Here is a 20,116-nt window from a genome sequence, read left to right as displayed (position 1 = left end):
ACTAGTTTCACAACATATTAAATGAAATAGTATACAATGAAATAGTAAAACAAATGCTTTTTTCAGCATAAATTTTCTACAAGTGTAAAGATCTCTGTTTATGCTACATACAATTCTTATCTATTTGGTTTAATTCTCTGGCACTTCAGCATTTTTTTGGTATTTAGTTACAAGTTTGGGAATGTTTTCCTCTGAAATTAAACTTAGATACTTAAAAACATTCTGCAGATTCTTGGTGGATGAAAAGTCAGCAAAATGTTTCAAGAATGTGAATTTTGAACTGATGGTGCTCTTTGGCCTGGTTTCCCAAGGAAATATCTGATAGTTCAGTATACTCCCTAGTAGCCTGCAGTTCTGGCTTCCACTGTCTGTCTTTTTCTGTATATCAACATGTAATTTTTAAACATTTACTAGGTGGAACCATATGAGGTCATGCTGTCTTCTGACCTAGAAAATCAACTGCAAAAGACTGTACGGGAACTGTCGCTGGAGACTGTGCCTTTGGTGAGTGTGTGGTTCATATAATCCAGTGTTTAACATCAGGCCTGTTTGTTTAATGTATTTATCTTTCTTGGCCCACTTTACTTTTGGATTTATAGCCTGAGGATCCCAGTAATCCAGTTCTGATTAATGTTGGAAAGTTGGCACATTTTGAACCATCGCAGAGACAAAGTCATATGGGAGTTGTTCCGTGGTCACCACCTCATTCCAACTGGAACCCTTGGACCAGCTGCAATATTGATGAGGGTCCTCTGGCAAACGTAAGATAGCTTTAAAAATTGATTATTGTTTGTTTTCCCCATGCTTCTAGAACTTTTAAATGCTTTTTTCCCCCAGGATTTAAAGTTTGAGCTATTCCAAAGGAGAAAACAGTCCACTGATAAAATTTCTTCCCTTCTTGACCTGGAGGAAGGGATTCTTTTCATTGGTAGGAGTTCTTTGTATTTACTTCATGTTTTATTAGGTTCTTGAGCAGCAGTGTCTTAGATGTCCCAGTTCTTTGCTTTGTTTCACTTTTTGCTTGCTATTGTGCAGCCCATACAAAGTTCTAATTGAAATTGCAAGGTAAGTGTATGGGCATGTAATTTATAATTCACTAGCCTCTCTTTCTCGTATTTCCATGCTAGGACTTTCTTTTCTGGGAGGAGAAAGTACTGCAAGCCAGTGTCACTACCCAGTCGGCCTGCTTTCTTTTTTTGTCATTTCTTGTCCCATTTGACACAGAACAAATAAAAAACATCCATGTGGCATGATAAAATGAGGAAGAAGGGAACAAATAGTAGGCTTCCAAGCTCAGTGGTGTAATTTGGCCACTGGTATAATATGATCAGAAAAAAACTCTCAGGGCAGGAACGTCAGTTTCCTATGACAGGGAACCAGAGTACTTATGACCAAAACAATAATTTAATAATAATCCTTTTGACTGCAGTTTTTTCCATAGATGACATTAAATTAACATGGATCATCATATATTGATTTAAAAAATATGGAACTGACATAAACTTGAGCATTGCTGCTTAAAACACCTAATGTATTTAGGGACATTGCAGATTGAATTGGCTTCAAATCTCACAATTTCTATGTACTAGTCATGGTGCAGCTAACTCATTTTCAGTAAAACCAATTAGCTGTTTGATAACAAATTTGAATATCTTTAGAATTTTTTCTTACTTGAAATACAGGAGTTGCCTGATAAATTTCCCTCTCTGCTCACTTTTTCCCTTTTCAGCTACCGTTCTGTGGGTGGTTATGTGCTTACATTATTTCATTCCTTACATTAAAAAATCCTGTCTGAATGATCATCTAAGTATCTCATTGGCTTACTGCTAAATGGAGTGTGTTTCTTGAGCAGTTAAAGTATTTAAATTCAGACCGTCATTCTTTTTCAGTGTTTTAGATCTTTCTGAGAAACTTTTGAGGATGGCCATTTAATTTTAACAAACTGGAATGAATGAAGTAAAATTGCTCATAGTTGTAACTCATTTCAGGGATTTATGTAGGAAATGATCCTTTACTGATATTTGGGATCGTTATGTTAGTGTGACTGATTTTTGTACTGGAGTTACGATACAGATAAGCAGAGGGGTCAAAAAGCCTCCAAATAATGTCTTGTGTTTACAGCTCAGTCCAGAGCAAATAAGCATGGATTTGAAAACTGATTTCTTGTACCGTTTGGAGCAGGATCAAGAATTACAAAGGGTAAGTGCTTCCTGTAACATGGTGTGCTTGTGGTAATCTTTTTATTTTCCAGAAGTGGTTGAACATAGTGTAATCAAAGTTGTGTAAGACTGGATTTCAGTAGGTTTTCAGAAGTGCTGGATGTTACGCTGGGATGGATGTGGGGATATGTCACGCTGTGCAAGGAAAAACTACAAACTATGATTTGTTCTTGCACAGTTTTTCCTTTGTGTCAGCAAAACCTGTGTAGAAAGTGAGACGAAGTGTGGACATGGAGCCGAATAGGTTGATTTTTGGAGATTTTTGGAAATGTGCTGCGTTCTTTTCCAGATCCAAAAAGAGAGAGAGGCCTTACCTGTGAAGAATTTTGAAAGTGAAATTCTGGATGCAATCTGTCACAACTCTGTTGTTGTAATTCGTGGTGCCACTGGTTGTGGCAAAACCACACAAGTGCCACAGTACATCCTGGATGAATACATCAAAACCAACAGAGCTGCGGAGTGCAACGTAATAGTGACACAGGTGAGAAATACATTAAAAATGCAACCACTTAAATTTTGTGATCGGATACTGGAAAAAAATCAGATCTCTCAACACATCCTAATAGTTATCATTGCAGGACATTGTTCATAGAAGTATCTCCTTAGTGCTACGTGTAGGAGAAGCCTCAGCATCATGTGTATCTTCATTTGGAGTGTTACTCTTTCATGTATCTACGATTGGGATAATCTGGCTTGTACCTTGCCCAGGTGAAAACTTTCTGGCAGACTGAGGGAAAACGATTTGGCAAATGCCAGCTAGTAGTTCCTATGTATCCTTGTCTCTCTCCTCTGTGATTTTTTGTGCAGAATTAACCATTGTAGAAGGAAAAAAGCCTGCTGTTAGAGATACTACTGTTTAATGACTACTCTGTAAAGGAATCTTAGGACATGGCACCTATAACTTCTATAATTTACTTTCTTATTTCAGCTGTGTTCTGATAAACTTATAAAACCTCATCATTAAGTTAGGGAAAACTTTTTCATCCCTCAGCCTCGGAGGATTAGTGCTGTTTCTGTAGCAGAGCGTGTGTCATACGAGAGAGGAGAGCAACCTGGGCAAAGCTGTGGATACAGTGTGCGGTTTGAATCTGTGCTTCCTCGGCCGCATGCCAGTGTGATGTTCTGCACTGTAGGTCTGTATTGGTTTGTTTGTGTTTGGAGCTTGTTACTTATGGATCTGAATTCTTTCGAGTTAGCAACAAAAGCAGAGGGAGATTAAAATCTTTGGAAGGTCTGTTTGAAAGATTAAAGTTTTTTTTTTTTTGGATTCAAGAAGTTTGCTGATACGCTGTTGTGCAAAGAAAGATTGTTGTTCAGATGTATGATAATACAGGTCTAATACCACACAGAAATAATCTCTTGAAGAGATAAAATTGCTGTATATTGATTGTCTGTAGAAGACAGAAGGGGAAGCACTATCGGGTGGGAAAGAAGAAAGAGTCTCTCTAGTCATAATACTTTATACCCTCGCCATCACTTGTGAAATGGTGATTAGAGGTGGGGTTGTAAAAGGTGCTGGGCAGCCGGCACACTTCTTGATTTTTAAACCGCTGCAACTGTTTGTGATGAAATGGTGGGGGGGAAGATTGAGCTGTTACATGAACATTTAACTACTATGTCTGTTTAAGGTGTTCTTCTGAGAAAGGTGGAGGCTGGGATCCGTGGCATTAGTCATGTTATTGTTGATGAGATCCATGAGAGAGACATTAATGTGAGTTAGCTGGTGGTTACAGTCCTATTTCTCTCTGTGCTTCTGTTGTGTTTAACTTTTGTGTGTGTTCTTGTGTAATAGCTAACATGAAAGGAAACTGTGTCTTACTAAATGCCATATATGTGAGTTTTCCATCTTTGATAAGATTTTCAGAAACTCTTAATTACTCCTTGCCTGGTTAGAAGAGCAAGGACCTGTGTGACCTTGCTGCCCTGTGTCTTTTTTCCTATTAGAATCTCCTTCTATCTCCTTGTTCTCTTTGGAAAATAGAACATTGTGGTACAAGCGCTTCTTGTCCAAATGTGGGAGCATGCTGAATGTTGCTTTTATTTTGGAGTGCTTTTTCTACTGACAATGATGTATTACTGTAACAGAACAGCAGTAGTATTTACAGAAGCTGCAGTCTTGAGAGTGATGCATTTAAATTTGATTTTGACATGAAGAAAAAAGCCACAAGTTGACAATAGAATTAGGGGAGGGATTATATATAATTTAAGAAATGAGAAACCTTTTCTGTCCCTTTGATTCTCACACCAAGTGCGGCAGAGAATGAGTGAGAGAAACCACTGAGTTCTGACATGATGTTTAAGCTTGTTTTGACAGAATTTGGGGACTCATTTGGATGGAATTGCAATGCAGATACTTCTGGTGCATCTCTTCATTTATTAGGTTTATATTAATGATGTAAAATATAAGTTTTGAAATTTTGACTGAGGTTAGAATTTTATCTGTTGAACTAAGGGCCTGCCTAGCTGCATGGCAAAACTAAGTAAATGTCATGTTCAAATAGAACTATAAAACTTTGCAATAAAACTGCAGCTAGTCATTCCTATTAATTTTATGAACTATAGCTACTTAATGTGTAAACCAAGTTTAAAAGTACCTTAAGTTGTAATGTATTGTTAGGAAGGAAGCAAACCATTTTTGAATGCATTTCTTTAGTTTGTTTCATTCTGATAAAAGAATAACCCTCCTTTACACTGGAAATCCTAAAATTCACTTATCCCAGGAATTGCTGTATTTTCTAAATAAAGCACTGACAACTTGTTTCTGTTTATAGAACATTTTTGTGATACTTGTTACTTCTCTTGTCCCGAAAAGTTCCTGTTCAGTGAACGTGTATGTCTGTAATTCCTTCTGGTCTCTTGGGAAGACACTGTTTTGTATGGGTGGGAAATTAATGGTGTGTTTATTCTCTTTATATGCAGACTGACTTTCTTTTGGTGGTGTTGAGAGATGTAGTTCAGGCATATCCTGGAATCAGGGTTATCCTCATGTCTGCCACCATCGATACTAATATGTTTTGTGAATACTTCTTCAACTGTCCTATCGTTGAGGTCTTCGGCAGAACCTTTCCTGTCCAAGGTAAATCATTAGTTGCACTTTCAGGAACTGCTTTAGTTTTTATTTTTTCGGTTATATGCTTCAGGATTATGGGACAGCAAGATATAAATTTCTTTTGTATTGTCACGTCTTACAGATGTGGCTCACAAACCATTTTGTAGCACCATTTGGTTTAAAAACACGAGCAAACAAATAATACTACCACCACTACACCACCCACCACCCCCCAAAATAAAAAAAAATCACATCTCTGCCCCCTCAAAGGACCAGAGACATGGTAATATCAAGCTATGGTGTTTCAGATCAGTTGTCTGTGATATTGGGGGTAATGGAAATAGCTTTAAATCAGCCAGTATTTAAAAAAAAAGGTAAAAAAATATGTGGAAGTATACTGAATAGAGGAATAATCATTGGGATAATGTGGGAATAATTCTCATCCCCTAGTGTACAGCCAAGAAGTTTTCTCCAAGCTTGGCCTCATACTTAGAAACATCACAATTATATCAGGAGAATCTCGAGAGAAGATGAAAAGAGTTATGTTCCATTACACAGGCTTTTAGTGGTCAGTCTTGATAACCAGTGGTTGTCTGTCCTTGCAGATTATTTTCTGGAAGATTGCATTCAGATGACTCAATTCATTCCTCCACCAAAGGAAAAGAAGAAGAAAGAGAAGGATGAGGAAAGCGCTGACGATGATGATGTATGTTTGACTTTTTTAATACGAAAAATTAAACAAGTGCCAGTTAGGACTCTAGCTCAAGTGTAATTTTTCTGGCATTGTTGAATTTCAACATCTTTAGCAGCTTTTGTATTTTTAATATCCAAGATTGCTGTTAACTTCAGAAATGGAATTGAATTTTCTCATTGCCCCTGTAAACTGAAGATTTATTTTTTTTTTTTTTAAAGCTAAAATTCTCATGTTTTGTCAGTTTGCTTCTCTCTAAAGATAAACTTGGAATGCTTTTAAATGTGAAAAGATTGGTGACCTTGGAAGAAGAAATAGATACAGAAATATGAGCTTGGTGATATCTTTTCAAGGTGAAAATTTAGATTCTGTCCCTTCTTTTGCTTCTTTCCTTGCAGTTAATAGTGTTTACATCCGTTGTCAAGAATCTATCACTTTCATGATACCGCTCTTAATTTGTAGGTCTGAAACTATTGTTTAAGTAAGTTATTTGAAATTTTAAAAAATGACCAGTTTTTAATGAGAAAAGCATTTTCTTCTCCTTTTTATGATGTTATCCCCATTCACCTGAACAGAAGCTACATTAATTTGATGCTTTACTGGTGCAGATTTGTATTGAGCTGTAACTCAGTGCAATGGATTCATAGTTCAGTTTTTATATTAGAAAGCTGGGGAGCAGAACCTGAACTGCTTATTGCAAGTGTTTCTGTGAGCTGTGCCCAGGATGGTCTTCCCTATCAGCTACCCATGTATTTCATTTTCTTATTTGCCTGGCCAGCCAGTCTCCACATAAATTAATTTATATGACTTCTTCTGTGTCTTTTTTTTGTTTGTTTGGTTTTTGATTTTTGTAGGCCAATTGCAACCTTATTTGCAGTGATGAATATGGCCCAGAAACAAAGCACTCCATGGCTCAGCTGAATGAGAAAGAAACTTCTTTTGAACTCATTGAGGCCCTGCTAATTTATATCAAGACTCTGAACATCCCGGGAGCTGTACTTGTTTTCTTGCCTGGCTGGAACTTGATATATACAATGCAGAAGCATCTAGAAAAGAATCCACACTTTGGTACAAGCAACTGTGTTCTATTATATTTCATCTTTTCCAAAGGAAACTATTGACTGTGTAAAGAGGAGACTTGGATGAGTGGCTTAGGGAGCTGAATTAATTTGTCATGAGAATGCATGGATAGAAATTTGTATTTGTATTGTGCAAAGAAGAAATGAGATTCACATAGTAGTAGTTACCAACCTTCTTGTATTTATGTTGTAGGAGGCCGCCAGTATAGAATTTTACCTCTGCATTCACAAATTCCTTTGGAGGAACAACGTCGAGTGTTTGATCCTGTGCCTCCTGGAGTAACGAAAGTATGACAGCCTTCTCTGTGTGGAGTTCTGTTGTGCTTTTGTGGAATGTATTGCTGACTTGTATAAGTTATGTAGTTGATCTTGCAGTCCATCCTTAACTTTTTCAGACCAAATATATTTCACTATGCATTTCCTGTTTTTTGTAGGTTATTTTATCTACCAGTATTGCTGAGACTAGCATTACCATCAACGATGTGGTCTATGTTATAGACTCCTGCAAGTGAGTTCATGAAGCAGCTTTTTGTTGTGTAAATCCTGTTCTTTGGAATGCAAAAAGGGTTTCTGAACACATAGAACTGCCTTGTGTTCCCATAGTCGCAGAGCTGAGTTTAAGGGCTTTAACTCACTCAAGACAAATTTACATTGTCTTTAGCTGTTCGGCAGGGTTATAAACCACACTGGCATTTCAGTGGGCTGGTTTCAGTCGGCTGCATTCACGCTGGCACTATTCATGTGAGGTGTCACTGGGTCTCCATGCGTGTTTGAAATATGTTATCTGCCAAATGAGTACTACAAACGCTCAGTGTATAGCTGATGGGAAAGAGGAAGATTTTTGTAGACTGTTACAGATCCTGTGTTGCTATGCATGTTCTCTGAGCAGATTACACATAGGGATCTCATTAATTGCATAAGAATTTTAAGCTTTTGAGACAACTGTGAAAACTTCATTCTGCGTATAGCTTGGGGCGCTGCTTTATAAAGAGTATGATACTTTAGCTTCCAGATAGATGCCTAACTAGCCAAATCTTAGCTAGTCAAACAGGGGTGGTTTGCTTCTTAAAAGCAGTGTGGCTGCAGGGAATAAAATAAGAACTGATTTGGCAGGACTTAAGATGAAGAACATCTGATCTTAAGTGTTGGGTTTTTTTCCTGTAACAGACAAAAAGTGAAGCTTTTTACCGCTCATAATAACATGACAAACTATGCCACAGTCTGGGCATCAAAAACTAATTTGGAGCAGCGGAAAGGAAGAGCTGGACGTGTGCGTGCTGGATTTTGTTTCCATTTGTGCAGCAGAGCTCGCTTTGAAAGGTGAGGCTGTGCTCTTTAGAAATAACCTCAGAGATTTCTCCCAGAACTGTTCTGTGCTACTTCTGATCAAACTGGGGAAATAATTTTAGAAAGCACAGAGAGGAGGTGCATGAACTTTGTTCACACTGGAATATCTCCATTCTTTTGCTTAAAAAAAAATTACATGTTTATATGCTTTTATTCATGGCATGAGATGGATAAATAGTTCATGATTTTATTAGTAAGCACTTCACTGCAACCTACAGAACCTCTTGGGAGAAAAACAATGCTGCTGGGGGACGGAGGTAAGGCAGAAAAAAGCTTTGTAATGAGGGTAAGGCTCTAGTCTGCCTTTAAATATTGTTGGCACCTGGCATCTTCACCCAACAGGCAATTTTGTCATGAAAGTAGTAAAAAGCAGGGAATACAGATGTTACTTTTCCCTCCATCCCCATTCTGTGGCCAGAAAGGCCCTTCACGCTGCCCTAGCACCTTCCCTGCTGCTGCAACTTTTGACCTCTTCTAGCTGCCAAGCTTTTTCTCAGTTACTAGAGCCATGGAAATCTTTTTGCTGGTTGCAGAAGTCTACACAGCTGTTACGCTCAGTGTTTGATCTCTCCCATGAAAGTTTCAGTGCCCCTTTCTCAGATGGCTGTTAGAGCTTAGCTATGTTTTGATGTTCAACTTTTTGTAACCTCTGAAAGCATCAATTGATCAAAAACTTTCCTTAAATCACTCAAATTTATTTTTGTGTTCTTTCTAGTACAGTGGAGTGATTTTAATGAAGAATTTCTGACAGTGAACGGATTTTAGGCTACTGCAGTAATCATGGGACTTCATGACTTTAAGGTTACCTTCCTTCAAAAAATATAAACCCAAATCATAAGCTCTGTGGTGCCTAGGAAAGAAAAATTGTTTGTCACTGGTGCAGATAATCCTTTGAGAGATACTGTCTAAATCTGGTGCCAGCTGAATCTGGAAATCTGTTTGAGGTGTTTTGAAACCTTTTCTGGCTGTCTGTTGCTCAGTGCAGTCATTCCTAGGAGTTCGTATTTCAACCAACAAGCTAAAGGATCACTAATGATACTGTGCTGAAGTTTTAAGAGCTCTGTTTCCATCGAGTCTTTTTCCTAGCAGAAAAACACCTTTGGAAAGCATCCAGGAAAAATACTTCATCTTCTTAGTGATCAAAGCAGACATGTGCAGAAGTTGGGTGGTTTGGAGTTGATAGAAGGACAAGCGGAGAAGTGCTTTTACATAAGGCAGACTGAAAGCAGGTTGTCATCTCAGGAGTGGAAAACCTTCCTTAGCAAAGTAGGAGATGACTGTAAGGGGACAAGTGTGGGGCTGGACACAGCCATGCTGTGAATCTGGCTTCAGCCATGCAAACTTTGTACGTGCTCAGCTTATGCTAGAAACTACACCAGGTAGTGATGACGCAAGGGCTATACCCTCTGTGCATTTCCAGCGTAAATTTACCCAGAGATGAGAATTGAGAAGCATGAAAGGTAGATACTGGTAGAAGAGCCTAAATTACAGGAGCACAGTGAGAGCTGATGGGTGGGCTGGGAGGCTGTATTTGCTTTGGAGGGTGGTAGTTTTTGCTGATGGAATGACCCATGCTGGTGATCAAAGCCTATGTTCAGAAAAACGTGAGCTTTTTTGTTCTTTTCTCATTCCAGACTTCAGACTCATAGGACACCTGAAATGTTTCGAACACCACTTCATGAAATTGCTTTGAGCATCAAGTTGCTGCGGCTGGGAGGAATTGGTCAGTTTTTGGCCAAAGCAATAGAACCACCACCTCTGGATGCAGTGATTGAAGCAGAACGCACGCTAAGAGGTACCATTGTCCACAAAATTGTATTTAATGGAGCTGACTCCAAGTGATTTCCCGTGTATAATGATCACTTATGAACCTGCTTTAACATCTCTGGTTAGATTGTTTGTGTAGTAGCATGCTGTCTGAAACAGCAAGGTGTTTCCTGGATGCATCGTGTGGGTGGCAGTGTCTTTTGCAGCTGAAGAAATACTTAAATTCCCAAGTGGAGTGTCATTCCTTTAAGAAACTTGAGCCTTCAAACTTAAGGCTTGTTTTGTTATTTTACCAGTAACTTATGTTAGCTTCCAGCTTCCTGTTTTCCAGCTGTGGCACTGCTGTGTATGACAGACTCAGTTTAGTGCCTAAGGCGCTTAAAAAACTACTATAGAAGTACTGAGAAAGAGAGGTTAGTAGTTTATTGTATGATTACTGCTTTGTACAGTTTGCTGACCCAAGATCTCAGTATTTTGTCAAGCAATTAAATCCTCAGCTTATAAATATGCAAATGTCAGTATCCTTGTAAAACAGGAGAAACTGAGGTGGGGGTTAAGCTGTCTCCCCAGTTTCTTCAAGGAACTAACCAGAATATGAGTAAAACGAAGCAGGGAGGAACCCTGAATTCATGCTTCAGATTTGAAGCAGTGATCTCAAACTTCAACATGCTTTGTAAATGTCACTAAATAAGCACCTAACATTTTTAAGAACTGAAATAATCTATTTAATTGTTGATCTTATGAAAAAATGTGTGAGGAGTCTAGATTGCTTGTATATAGAAGGGAGACCAGAATGAAGAACATAGCTAGGGATACATATTAAAGTTTAATGACTTTCTGATCTAAAAAATATTAGTGTGTTTCTTGCACTTCAGATAAGAAATGCAAAACCAGGGAAAAAGGCAAATGTTTTCAGCTTTGACGCCAAATAGACCTTTCTGTATGTGCCTCCATTTCCTGGATGACCTGTGATTTTTTTGCAGTGCATGTATAGTACTAGCGTGTTTTTAGGATGATGAGACATGCTGTTCTTCAAAATATTCCCTAGGCTTTTCAGTTCAGTAGATACCAAGAAAAATGTAGCTAAGGAATCCTTTTTTTTATTCATTTTTCCTTTTAATTGCTGAGGCTGCAAGGGTTTTTTTTGGTGGTTTTTTTTTTTTTGTTTTGTGTAAAGCTTTTAGCTGTGCTGAAGTTTCCCAAAGTAATCTGTAAATGGAGTACATGAACTATGAGTTTGCATTTTTAATTTATATCTTAAAAGGGTTTTTAAAGATCACACTTGTGTTGGTTTTTCTTGTGCAAACTTAAGAGTTTTAGGAAGTGTAGTTTAATGGTTATGGCCAAATGGCTAGAAAGATAAGGAGACTCATGAAATCCTTCAGTCTGTCAAACAGCCACAGAAACTTGTTTGACTTTGTTATTGACAGTGGTTAATAGCTTTGAGGATGAGCTCAGGTGATAATTTTTAGGTAATGGAAGGAGACAAGGGCAGGCAAAGCCTCGTGGAAGAGAGAGTGTAGTGTTCTCTTTTTGATGAACAGAGGGTTCTGTGATTTGGTAATTGCAATGAAGACTACAATTGGCTGAGGTAGGGCTGCTTTGATTTTCTTGGGACAGGAATTAGTTTAGGTTAATTGGATCAAATACAGGGACTTGAAAAGGTTTAATAGTGTAACAGTGGTTTGTACAGAAGCAAACTAAAAAGAAATGGAAAAATATGTATGTGACTTAAATAGCAACTATTTTGATTGTGGAGGAGGTATAAAACATCGGTAAATCTGAAGTAAAATTGTCATTGAAGCAGAGCATGCACTAAGGTATTGTTTGTAGGACCAGTTTTGAAAATCAGGTTGGCAATATTGTGAACAACATTAAACTTAAATATAGGTGGGCTTCTGTTTAAACACAATTATTAAAATTCTGAATTTTTTATCTAAGGATTTCTGGGATTAGGTAACCATCTTTGATAATAAGAGATCTTGTTTCAGAGCTTGATGCCCTGGATTCCAATGACGAGTTGACACCTCTTGGAAGAATTCTAGCTAAGCTTCCCATTGAGCCTCGTCTTGGCAAGATGATGATAATGGGCTGTATTTTTTAGTAAGTTTAACAGTCCCCTTGGTCTTTTTCTTCTATCTTATTTCTCTGAGTTCCTGAGCCTCTAGATGTGCACTGTACAAGAGAAAAAACAATACATCTAGATGGGTTGGAAGGCACCTTAAGGTTCACCTAGTTCCAACCCCTGACCATGAGCAGGGACGCCTTCCACTAGACCAGGTTGCTCCAAGCCCCATCCAACCTGGCCTTGAACACTTCCAGGGATGGGGCGTCCACAGCTTCACCAGGCAACCTGTTCCAGTGCCCCACAACCCTCACAGTAAAGAATTTCTTCCCAATATCTAATCTAAATTACCCCTTGCCCTATCGCTACAGGCCCTTGTATAAAGTCTGTCTCCATCTTTCTCAGAAGCCCCCTTTAGGCACTAGCAGGTTGCTATACGGTCTTCCCGGAGCCATCTCTTCTCCAGGCTGAACAACCCCAGCTCTCTCAACATGTCTTTATAGGGGAAGTGCTCCAGCCCTCTGGTTGCCTTTGTGATGAAGATACTAGACCTGCGGACAGGAAACTAAATGTTCATGAGAGCAGAGGATAAATAACTAACAGTACAGGGAATAGAGTAGTCACGAAAGTCCGAATTAACTGCAAGGGACCAGTAGAGGCTGAATGCTTAAGAGTTAAGAGTGGGGCTCTAAATACTGAAGTATAGCAGTGAGCTAGAGGTGGGGAGATGTGAAATTTGACACCTAGATAAGAAGAAAAATGAATCACACGTTTTACTTTAGCAGAAGTAAAGATATGTTGTTTGTAATTGTGATGGCTCTTCACCATGATGTATGCATGGGGGGAAGGGGAGGGAAGATAAAAGGATTTGTGTGTAAGTACTGGAATTGGAGCTAATTTAACATCCACTTCCAGGGAAGTGTTTCTGTGAAGAACTCTGGTAGGTAAGGGCCACATTACTAAGGTCTCTAGCAAAGATGTTGTTACTAGTATCAACAGCCTATAACAGCTGCTGGCAGAAATACTGTGAATAAACTCGATCCTGATACCTTTTGTGGTTTCTTTCAGTGTGGGAGATGCTATTTGTACCATCTCTGCAGCCACCTGTTTCCCTGAACCTTTCATCAGTGAAGGCAAACGCCTGGGTTATATCCATAGGAATTTTGCTGGGAACAGGTTTTCAGATCATGTTGCTTTGCTCTCTGTCTTCCAAGCCTGGAATGATGCAAGGTATATTGTCTTGGCACAAAATTTGATGAGAAGTTAAGGGTAATGCAGGGTGAGCAGTTTTGTGACCAGACTAGATTAAGTCAATGGATGCTTTGGCTGTCACACTTTTCTTGAACAGACTTCTAATTCACTCTGTTATTTTTTAGAATGGGTGGCGAAGAAGCAGAAAAAAGATTTTGTGAACGCAGAAGACTCAGCATGGCTACTCTTAGAATGACTTGGGAAGCAAAGGTCCAGCTAAAAGATATACTTGTTAATTCTGGCTTCCCTGAAGGTGATCCTGCTTGGAAATTATAATTTAATGATTGCATTTTTTGTTCTGAGATGAGAGAAAAATAAACAAGATAATCTATCATGCGCACACAAGCACAGAGGCCTGTAGTGGATTTGCCATAAAGCTGTTCTGCTTTTACAGCTGTGTTCAGATGAAATTGTAGTGCTGTCTCATTCTCTCATAATTGTCTAAACCAGAGAAGTTGTGATGGCTGTGGTGCAACACGGGGAGATTTTGGAGGCTGCAGGATTAAAAATCCATTCAGCAATTGTCCTTAGAGAGTTTACATCCCTGATTTTCTTTCTCCTTCACTTGTTGCATCTCCAAAATGTGCTGTGCTGTGCTTCCCCGCTCCTTTTCATCCTTTTCTCCTTGGGGAGAAGCCGGTGTGATCTAAACAGTGAGCTATGTGCCCTGTGATTTTCTGGGTTTGTGCTACAGGAGGGATGTGCAGTAGTGTGGCATAATAGTCAATTTTCGAAGTGTCCTGGTTTCAACTGGGATAGGCTTAGTTTCTGGCTGGGGTTAAACCATGACACTAAGGAAAAAGAAAATGCTTGAAGTTAACCAGGTTCTGAATTTGCTTGATGTTCCTGAGAAGCTTGCTCAGTTAAATAGCATGGCTGGCTGGATTCAGCAGATGTTCATCTCCCTCCTCGCTCTTTTTTTTTTTTTTTTTTTAAATTCCTTTAATTTTTTTTCTCCTCATGCTGCTAGGATCACTGTTGCATTTATCCTTAACTTTATTTCTGGGCAAGATGACCTGAAAACAAGCCACCAGAGTCTCTGGGGAGGTTTGTAACAAATAAACTAATGAAAACATCCATTCTGACCTCCCTCAAAAGATCTGTCTCCAAAACAGATGATGGTAAACACATTGTGGTACAGCAATCAAACCCCTCTCTCCCTGTTTTTGAAGAGCTTGGGAGAGAAAAATACCTCTTTGTAGTAGTATTTTTCAGCTTTTTGCTCTTCGTGAATAAATTGAATGTAGAACTGAAATGCTTTGAGTGCAGAGGTCATTTGAGAAAAGATGCACATCTACCAGTTGATTGAATCAGAAAATACATTGATCCAGGATCCTAACCAGTTCTGCTGTGCTGTCCTACGTGACTTGTGGATGCAAGCCAGTCTTCTGTTCTCTGTCAACAGAATGTTTGATGACTCAACCGTTTAACAACACTGGACCAGATAATAATCTGGATGTTGTAATCTCCCTGCTTGCTTTTGGGGTCTACCCCAATGTCTGCTACCACAAGGAGAAGAGAAAAATTCTTACCACTGAGGGGCACAATGCGCTCATCCACAAGTCATCTGTCAACTGCCCTTTCAGCAGCCAGGACATTAAGTATCCATCGCCCTTCTTTGTTTTTGGAGAAAAGGTAAAGCCTTTTGAATTTGTTCTTGATCACATGCTGCCAAGTTGTCTAAGAGGCTCTTTTTGGTAAACAAGTCATATGAAAAAAACCCTAAACTGTACAATATTTAGCTTGGGGTTTGGGTTTTGTTTGTTGGTGGGTTTGTTTTTTTGGTGTTTCTCTCCCTGCCCCCTCCCCCCAAAGTGTACCTTATGAGGTCATGGTGTCACTCAGCCTTCCAGTAACTTCCAGTCTCTAGAAGTAGAGCTGCGTAGAAAGTTCTTGTGAGTGTTGTGGAAACAGCCAGTTCCTAGACAAAGATCTAAATTATTCTCTTCTTTAAGAGATAGCTTCAGGAGCTCTTCCATACTAATTAGGCACTAGAGAATTTTTGCCCTTAGCACTTCTGCTACTTATGAATCCAGAGAGAAAACAGGAACATGTAACATGTCAGTGAAGTGCTTCCTTTTTGGCATGTAGGTAATTGGTCATCTCTTGAGGACAACTCCCATTTCCCAAGCACCTCATAAAACCCCCGAGATGCTTTCGCCAGGGTCTCCATGACCTTTTCCTCCATCCCGTTAATTCCGTGTACTCACCACATACCGTACACGTACACTTAAGCTCCTGGGTGCTCTCCTGTGCTCCAGTGATAGCCATAATGAATTCAGCTGCTCCTGCTCACCCTTCTTTCAAGGAGCAAATGAAGGTGATGCCTTTGTGTAGGATGCACAGGAGGTGGTCCTGGGGCTGCCAGCCTGCTTGTGCTGCCTGTGCACATTTACTCTGGCACAGCAATGGGGAGGCCCTGAAGTGCTCTGTCACCTGTTGTCAAAACCAGCTGTGCGCAATAGGAGTTCCTCCTGCCTGGGAGGTGCTGTAAAGATGTTTTTGCGAATAAGCATCAAAATAGCAGAGTATCTTGCTGTAAGGAGAGCCTCTTAAGATCTTACAGCAGAGTGATGCTGTAGGGTTTTTTATTCAGCTTGTCTACACTGGGCCGTTCAGAATTACGGTTTATTTATTCTGATTTTTATATCCTCAGTCCTTTTTGCTGACATGCAGCTTATTTTAGTAATGGCAGATAAACCATTTCACTGGTTATAAATGGAATTTTGATTCCTTTGGGCACTGGCTGAGGGCTCAGCTTGATACTTTGGATTTCCACATACATAGTTCAGAGTTGTGGTGAGATTTTGCCTCTTCTTCACCCCTGATGTCAGGATGTCTTGACCATCTCTTTCAAGTGAGGTTTTCTAAAAACACCAAAAGACTTTTGAACTTAAAAAGCTGTGCTTTATTAAATCAAAGTGCAGATGGAAAACTAAGAGTAGCTAAGATGGTGGTTTAATTGTGGCTACGACAGCGCCTGGGGGAGGCTGGGGTGAAGGAGGGATTTCTGTGCAGTGCTCTCCTAGCCATTATGTACCTGCTAAAAGAAAGTTTCTTTCTGAGGTCTGGTCATCTGTTTCTTGCTGCGTTTGGCAATATCCCTCTGACCTGCAAGTTCAATGCTCCTTGCACTGGCCATTTTTCTGCCACAATTTCTATTCTGGAATTTTCTCTCTTTTCAGCATGGCTGGTAACTTCCAGGCAGGAGCAAATCTCTCTGAGGATAAACAAATACAACAGATTCTGCCCATTGTGCTCCTGTGTAAAAGAAAGGAGGGAGAGAGGCAATGTCAGGGTGGGAGGCTGAAATTCTAAGTCCTGCTCTTCAGTTCCTTTTTAAAACGAAGGGCAGTAACCCATGTAGTCAGTGCTGTTATCTCTGGCTCTGGTCAGACGGCTTGATATGGTCCAAATGCTCATTTCAAGTACAAGCTTAAGGTCTCGTTTCTGGAAAATGACAAAGCAGGCTGGTTGCATGGATGTGCAGCTACTTCAGAATTTGCATGTGTAGGACTTGCAGAAGCAGGAAGATAATTCAGCTATGCCTTGGTCATTTTTAGGTGGCAAAGCATGAGATGGCCCTTGAAAAATGTCAGCTGTATAATTGTAGATATGCACTCATGGAAAAATGAATACTTTTAAGTGGCAGGTAGTTTTTTGGTGGTAGAGGTTGTTGTTTTGGGTTTTTTTCACACCAACCAGTACTGAATCCCTGCCTAGCATTCAATTTTGTGTCTATGTGTGCTCTTGTAATTCCCTAACATTATGCCTAGATTTTTATGTGGGGTGTTTGGTTGTTGGGTTATTTTTCCACAAAATTCTCTGGTTTCAGTGACCAGAGAAGGGTGTAGGGATCTGTTTTCTATTTCAAGGATCATATTCCTCTTCCACCTGCAGATTCGAACACGAGCCATCTCTGCCAAAGCAATGACCTTGGTGAGCCCGCTGCAGCTGCTTTTCTTTGCCTCCAAGGAAGTCTGGTCGGATGGAGAGCTCATTCTGGTAGATGACTGGTATGGGCCTCCTTGGTGCTTGTAATGTTCAGGTCTATGAAAGAGCACAGGCTGAGGGGGAGCAGCTGCTAATACAGACCTAAACCTCCCTAGAACAGGGACCCTAGAGCAAGCAGGTTGATTGTGAAGGTGTTACCTTTGTTTCCTGTGGGGAAGAGAGAGGTTTATATTAGCAGCACTGTCATCCAGATTGTCTGCTTAAATCGAAAACATGGTGCCAGGCAGTTTCCATAAAAACTGCTGGTTTTTTCCCCTTTAACTGGAATGTGAATCAGAATTATTATGTATTTTGGGCCTCCTCTTCAGACAGAGGCTGAGGAAGCCTTGTTTTTAAGTCTCGGAAACACAGCCTGAGGAGAGAAATGGTTGCCGCTAGCAGCATACTTTTTATGGCCGTGACCAAATACCATCTGGATGTTGTCTTCCCCCCTGCTGCTCCCCAGTCAGTAAAATGAAGGTGAAGAATTGCTTAAGCTTAATTCGCTAATAACTTTGAGGGTGGCCTGGAGTTTTCAAAATCTTGAGGAGCCTCATGGTTTTATTTACTGGTTTTTTATTGTTCTGTTTTGACGCTAGGGGTTATGTATTGGATCTGAGTATGTTACATCTGAAGAGCAGATTTAAGCAGAAGGATAGTTATGCTTTAACAATGCTAAATTTTAGGGATCTTTCCAATTTGCTTCCTGAATTTCATGCCTCTTCGTTGATGAATTAAAATTGCAAAGATGAGAATATAATGTCTGGCTCAGTGTGTGCAGCACTCAATGGAAAGATGAATGAACATCTTTTGAAACAGGTTCTCTCCTAGGAGCAGTAATACATCTAATACACTTTGCTCTAGGATCAAGCTGAAGATGCCACACAATGTGGCTGCCTGCATCACTGCTCTGCGTGCTGCGATGGAGGCTCTGGTTGTGGAAGTGACTAAAGATCCTGAGACTGTTCGAATGCTGGATCCAGCACATGAGCGAATGTTGAATGTGATCCGTCAGATCTCCAGGCCGTCAGCCGCGGGCATCACTCTGATGGCTGCCAGTGCAAGGTTAGCTGGGCTCCGTGGGCTTGTGCAGGCTGAGCTCTGGGGTGAGGAGCGCTCGCCACCTCTTGCCCCCAGGGACATCACAGAACCCAAACAGAGTAGGTCCGAGCTGTCAGCTCCACTGCTCACTCCCTGCACAGTGGCTGCAGAAGTCTGTAGCTCAAATAACCTGGAGAGTCTTGTCCCATGTGGTCAGGAGCTTCAGGCTTTCACTTCAAAGTCAATAGTCTTAGTGTATGTAAAACTGTCATGTTCGAAGTCTGATGCAGGCAGGTCACTACCTGTTTCCACAGGAAGGACAAGTGACTCTCAGGAATAAAAGCTGTCATTGCCTCTTCCAAAACACAATGACTTTTAAAGAAAAGACAATCCACATTTATTTTGGGCGAACCTATTCATCTTTGCCTCTGGAATTAAAATGATTATTTGGATGTGCTTGCACCCCTCTTGCCCCTTGTTTTCATGTCTTGCTTCTGAAACAAAGAAAAAACACCGGTGAGCTGTTAGTAATTTAAGGAACAAACCAAAACCCAGCTTCGATGTATGGTTCACTGTGTCTTGTGAGGAGCTAAGTAAATATCACTGTGCTCATGTAAACAGGAACAGGGGTCCCTATGTGTTTGTGTGAGCTGCAGAAGTGGGATTGAGGGGAAAACTTTCTAGGTGTAGTCCTGTCGGAAATTTAGAGGAGGGACTGCTTATGTGGCAGGGCAGGCCACCAGCTTTTCTTTACTGCAGTGGAAAAGATGCAAAAGTACAACTGGAATTCAAACATTGTATTCTGTTAACAGAAAATAGAGGCATCTTAACAGAGTGTCTTGGCAATTGATTATTCCTGTAATATTTTAAAAACTGGAATCTGTAAGATTGCATGGAGTATGGATATATCTCAAGTATCATGTTTCTCTTTGCCAGGTTCGGGGATGGTCCTCGCCCCCCCAAAATGGCTCGCTATGGCAGTGGAGGTGGTCTCAGAGGCTGGGGAGGCTACTCGCGTGGCTCCGGCTACAGAGGTAGAGGGTACAGTGGCTACAGCTACCCTGGCAGGTGCTTAGGGGGAAGGGGATACCAAGGTAGCCTGCGGGGAGGCTACGGAGGTGGGGGTGGCTATCGAGGAGGAGGCTATCGAGGAGCCAGTGGTGGCTTCAGAGGAGGCTGTGGGGATCTGGGGAGGGGTGGGTGGTAGGGAAATTCACCGAGGTCTTTCCACTTTGGCAAAAGTGCATTTCTCTCCCGAATTCCTTTCATGCTGTTACCAGTTTGTCGTTTCAGTTCCTTAGGACAAGTACAGCTCTGTAATATGTATCATGCCTTTAGAGAATTTACTGCAAGTTGTATGATTTTAGTCTTAATAAAGAGTTTGTTTTTAAAGACTTACTTTCGATACATTTAATTTTGCATTTGGATTTAGATTCAGATTTTGAAGCAGTCTGTTGTTAGTTTTGTTTGTAGGAGGGATAAGGCACTCTGAGGAAACTTTTCAGTGTCTAAAATCATCCTCTGCCAAACAAATTCCGAATTACAGAACTTGGGCTCAGTGAGGATTTTTCTTTGTTGTCTAATAAACTGCACAAATAGGCCTTGCTGCTGTGG

General features: G+C 40.3%; 1 protein-coding gene across 5 annotated transcripts in view; it reads left to right on the top strand.

The window, feature by feature from the left end:
• Positions 1 to 20,116, top strand: part of DHX9 (DExH-box helicase 9) — a 51,645-nt gene that overhangs the window by 9,159 nt on the left and 22,370 nt on the right. For 3 of the 5 annotated variants that reach the window (XM_055724747.1, XM_055724748.1, XM_055724750.1), the window contains 20 exons: positions 415 to 504; positions 600 to 761; positions 2,122 to 2,199; positions 2,509 to 2,700; positions 3,211 to 3,352; positions 3,848 to 3,930; positions 5,139 to 5,295; positions 5,874 to 5,974; positions 6,814 to 7,027; positions 7,232 to 7,326; positions 7,473 to 7,546; positions 8,206 to 8,358; positions 10,020 to 10,180; positions 12,144 to 12,255; positions 13,286 to 13,447; positions 13,594 to 13,721; positions 14,874 to 15,103; positions 17,369 to 17,484; positions 18,326 to 18,526; positions 19,439 to 19,900. In XM_055724747.1, coding sequence (XP_055580722.1) covers positions 415 to 504; positions 600 to 761; positions 2,122 to 2,199; positions 2,509 to 2,700; positions 3,211 to 3,352; positions 3,848 to 3,930; positions 5,139 to 5,295; positions 5,874 to 5,974; positions 6,814 to 7,027; positions 7,232 to 7,326; positions 7,473 to 7,546; positions 8,206 to 8,358; positions 10,020 to 10,180; positions 12,144 to 12,255; positions 13,286 to 13,447; positions 13,594 to 13,721; positions 14,874 to 15,103; positions 17,369 to 17,484; positions 18,326 to 18,526; positions 19,439 to 19,709 — 2,922 coding nt within the window. In that variant the 3' untranslated portion in view covers positions 19,710 to 19,900. Of the gene's footprint in view, positions 1 to 414; positions 505 to 599; positions 762 to 2,121; positions 2,200 to 2,508; positions 2,701 to 3,210; positions 3,353 to 3,847; positions 3,931 to 5,138; positions 5,296 to 5,873; positions 5,975 to 6,813; positions 7,028 to 7,231; positions 7,327 to 7,472; positions 7,547 to 8,205; positions 8,359 to 10,019; positions 10,181 to 12,143; positions 12,256 to 13,285; positions 13,448 to 13,593; positions 13,722 to 14,873; positions 15,104 to 17,368; positions 17,485 to 18,325; positions 18,527 to 19,438; positions 19,901 to 20,116 lie in introns of those variants that run through there. The other 2 variants (XM_055724749.1, XM_055724751.1) reach the window with 2 other exon arrangements.

Source organism: Falco cherrug, chromosome 12 (genome assembly GCF_023634085.1).
Source record: "Falco cherrug isolate bFalChe1 chromosome 12, bFalChe1.pri, whole genome shotgun sequence".
In the NCBI taxonomy this organism is placed as follows: Eukaryota; Metazoa; Chordata; class Aves; order Falconiformes; family Falconidae; genus Falco; species Falco cherrug.
The sequence above is the reverse complement of the archived record's forward strand: the minus strand, read 5'-3'. Positions and strand labels throughout refer to the sequence as shown.